Source organism: Indicator indicator, chromosome 3, assembly GCF_027791375.1.
Source record: "Indicator indicator isolate 239-I01 chromosome 3, UM_Iind_1.1, whole genome shotgun sequence".
NCBI lineage: Eukaryota > Metazoa > Chordata > Aves > Piciformes > Indicatoridae > Indicator > Indicator indicator.
Window position 1 is genome coordinate 7,321,597 of NC_072012.1, and position 3,321 is coordinate 7,324,917.

At 46.2% G+C, this 3,321-nt stretch overlaps 1 protein-coding gene across 1 annotated transcript; it reads right to left on the reverse strand.

Annotated features, from left to right (window-relative positions):
• Nucleotides 1–1,896: 1,896 nt before the first annotated feature.
• A4GALT (alpha 1,4-galactosyltransferase (P blood group)) lies at nucleotides 1,897–3,042 on the reverse strand. The gene has a single exon (XM_054399845.1). It carries the CDS (start codon nucleotides 3,019–3,021, stop codon nucleotides 1,897–1,899), a length of 1,125 nt encoding a protein of 374 aa, XP_054255820.1. The 5' UTR covers nucleotides 3,022–3,042.
• Between the last annotated feature and the right edge of the window lie 279 nt (nucleotides 3,043–3,321).

Sequence of the window (3,321 nt, forward strand, 5' to 3'; positions counted from 1 at the left end):
GGTAGCTTTCAGTCAAAGCAGCACTTGCCTCTGATGAACACTCAGCAGTTAAAACAAAACAAACAGAAAAAAAAAAATCAAGCAAAAGGCGTACATTTTCTTTAAGCTTCCACAGCTACATTCTCTGAAGGACAAGGAACTGTCCTGTCAAAGTGATGAGCAATTTGTCTCATTTTCAACACCAAAAAGATAAATACACCTGAGATAAACAGAGAAGTGTTGTATGTCCAGGCTTTTGATCGTTGCTTGGGCTTAACCGAGCAATTTCCACATTGCTTATGGTTGACCTGGGAAGCAGAAGAGGCCTCAGGCAACTGCCCGTCTAGATAGATTTGAGTCACACTCAGAGGGCTTGCAGGAAGCACCATATGACAGGTACTAGGTGACACTGAAGATCTGACCAACCTGTGGTCATTGAAAGGGCTGTTGCACCACTCCACCGCTATTCCTAGGTGTAGCAAGAGGAGGCACACTGGAAGCAGCAAAGCTTTTACAGAGAGATCACAATCTCCTAGTGGTGCAGGAGCTGGGATAGTCAATGCTCTGCTAACCTGTATTAACCCTATCATAGTACCAAGCTCAGGTGCCCCAGTAAGCCCCTTTATAGTGTGGTAGGGACCAGATGTAATAATGCTGATGGTCTCGACCTTATTCTTGTTTCTCCCTGTTCTCTCTCCACTGTTTTCTGACAAGAACTGTAAGATTATCCTTTTGGTCATGAAGGTAAGAGGCAAGTTTTCTCCCACAGTTGCCTTTGCAGCAGAAACCCTCAAAGGCACAGCATCTTGTGAGGGACACCGTAACTTTCCCCACTGCAATTCAGGAAGATGCTCAGAGAGGAAAGTTTTCCACAGCCTCAAGACTTCTCAGAGATTTGTGGTCCTGGACAGTGAAGTGCAAGAGTACTTCAGGATATTTGATGAGGTCCACCATACATGACTCGTAAATGGACTTGAATTTAGACAGTACATGTTCCCTACCTAGCTCTCTGTAACTCCAGAAATATCCTGCCTTTCCCTTAGGATCTGTCCAAGTGCTGAAAATTCTGATACATCTTAAAAGCAGTCACAGAGACAAACTCAGTACAAAAGATAGTTTGGCTCTTCCTGTGCCAGGTTCAATTTAAAGCATGATTTGGATGAGCACTCCTGTTCATCACAGGGTCTTCATTTGCCACTGATATAAAATAAATCATTGCTGTGCAAGAGCTCTTTCTAAATGATGAGCTGGCCTCACGTTCTGATTCACACCAAATTTCCACATTTTTAGATCTATGACATTCAAACAGAGCATCCTGCTCCCTGCTCAAACCAGACATGTGAAAGCCTCCTCCACCAAAGGCTTCAGAAGAGAACATAACGAAAAGAGAAAATGAAGATGCTTTAGCACTTTTTTCTTTTTTTCTTCTCCTTCACATTTTTCTCAGGACATTGCCTCTAGAACATCCTTAACTTCCTTCTTAGTGCCTGTTTTTGCTCTCCCATCCTTTTGTTTCTGTGAGGACTGAACTTCAGAAATGCTAAGAATCAGCCATGAGATAGGCAGTGCTATAGAGGCCTTTTGCAGGTTTACAGCCATAGAAAGAAGCCTTACTCCTCTGAAAGGCTAATGGAGGCTGCCACGAGTGGCCCAGCCCTTGCTCCCCTCTTCAGATTTCTCTACCTGACCAAGCAGAGCAGAAGAAAAGTCCTGCAGAGAAGCAAAATGCTGGTAGGCAGTTAAAGTCAAGAGAAAGAGCTGCACAGACATCAGCTGAAGCTACAGACTTCATCTGCACCCTACAAATGGCTTTCATCCTCAACTCTCACCACATCACTTCAAAATAAGGTACATTTGTAATGGAACAGTTGAAGAGTTGCAGGCTTCAAGCCACCACTTTTTTAGGTGATCTTTTGGTCACTGCTGTTCAGAGTCCTTCTTCATGATATCGTATGTGGCAGGGCAGAAATTAAAATGGAGCTGAGCCAGCAATGACTGGGATGTGACCTCTAGCCTTGTTCCTTGGCTCTTCTTGTTCCATACATGCACTGCATAGGTGTTATTAAAGAGGTGATGAAGCTCCGAGGAGCTGACCACTTCAAAGTATTTCTTCCAGTCCTGCCACCGAATGGGATAAAAAGCTTCACGGGGCAGAGCACTCACTCCTTTGCAGCTTGTAGCGTTCAGCAGGCTCCTGATGGAGCACCATTTCTTGAAGACACGTGTCAGGAGTTGTGGGCCCTGGTGCCCCCAGATCCAGCTGTTGTAGTTCTCCACAAAGTCCTTCATGCAGAGCTCTATGAACTTGTGTTTGGGCTTAAAGGACAGAAAGGCCCCGTTCAGTAGGTATTTGGACTGGGTACCAAGCACATTGGTGAGGTTCTGTAAGTTCTTAAGTACAATGAAGTCTGTGTCCAAGTAGATGCCACCAAATTTCCACATGATGGCGATTCTGCAGGCGTCAGACAGGACAGGTAAGAAATAAGGCTCCCAGTGCCGCTGAGCCTGCGAGTACCACTTTGCCAGAGGTGTTCCAGAGAAAAGCCCTGGCAAGTCCAGGGGCCGGATTTCCACGTTGGGGAAGCAGCTCAGCAATGAGAAGCCCCAGTGGTTGGGTGATGAGACATTCCTAGTTGCCAAGCCTTTCATGAGCACCACTACCCTTGTCCCAGGGTGTGTTCGGGCTGCTGACTCCACAGAGCACATGAACAGGTAACTTGGGTTAGTTTGCTCCGAGGTTTCCACAAAAAACACATTCCCTGGGGAAGGAAGGGGCCCACCAGCAATGGTGCTGGGAGGAGAAGGCACAGTGTGAGCACAGTGGATTTCAACAGGTAAGCTGTGGACGTGGCCTCTGTTCTCAGAGTCCTCTGCGGTTCTCCAGTACAATATGATGGAGGCAAAGGATATGAACTTAAAGGCAAGGATAAAGAGAGCCTTGAGCTTGTGGCTCAGCACCACCTTGGTCAGTTTTAGTAGGCAGTTAGGCATCCTGAGATTTCTCACTCCTGTCCGAGCCTGCTCTCCCAAGACAACCATCATGATCTGAAGGGAAGAGAAATAAAAGACATTGATAGAGAATACAACAGACAATGAGCCTCAACACAGTGCTATGGAAGAGCTGCATGCTGAACTCTCCTTCAAGCTGGCAGGCTTGAACTACACCTTTAGGTCATCTTCAAAAAAGCATCTTGGCTTCTTCATGCTGCCACAGTGCCCACAGAGCCCCATTAGAAACCACAGCACATGTTGAGATTCTAAGGTTATGTGACAAAGCTCATCTGCATATGCATAAAAAGCTCAGAGGAACAATGCCAGGAGGGGAGGGTCCAAGTATAACCT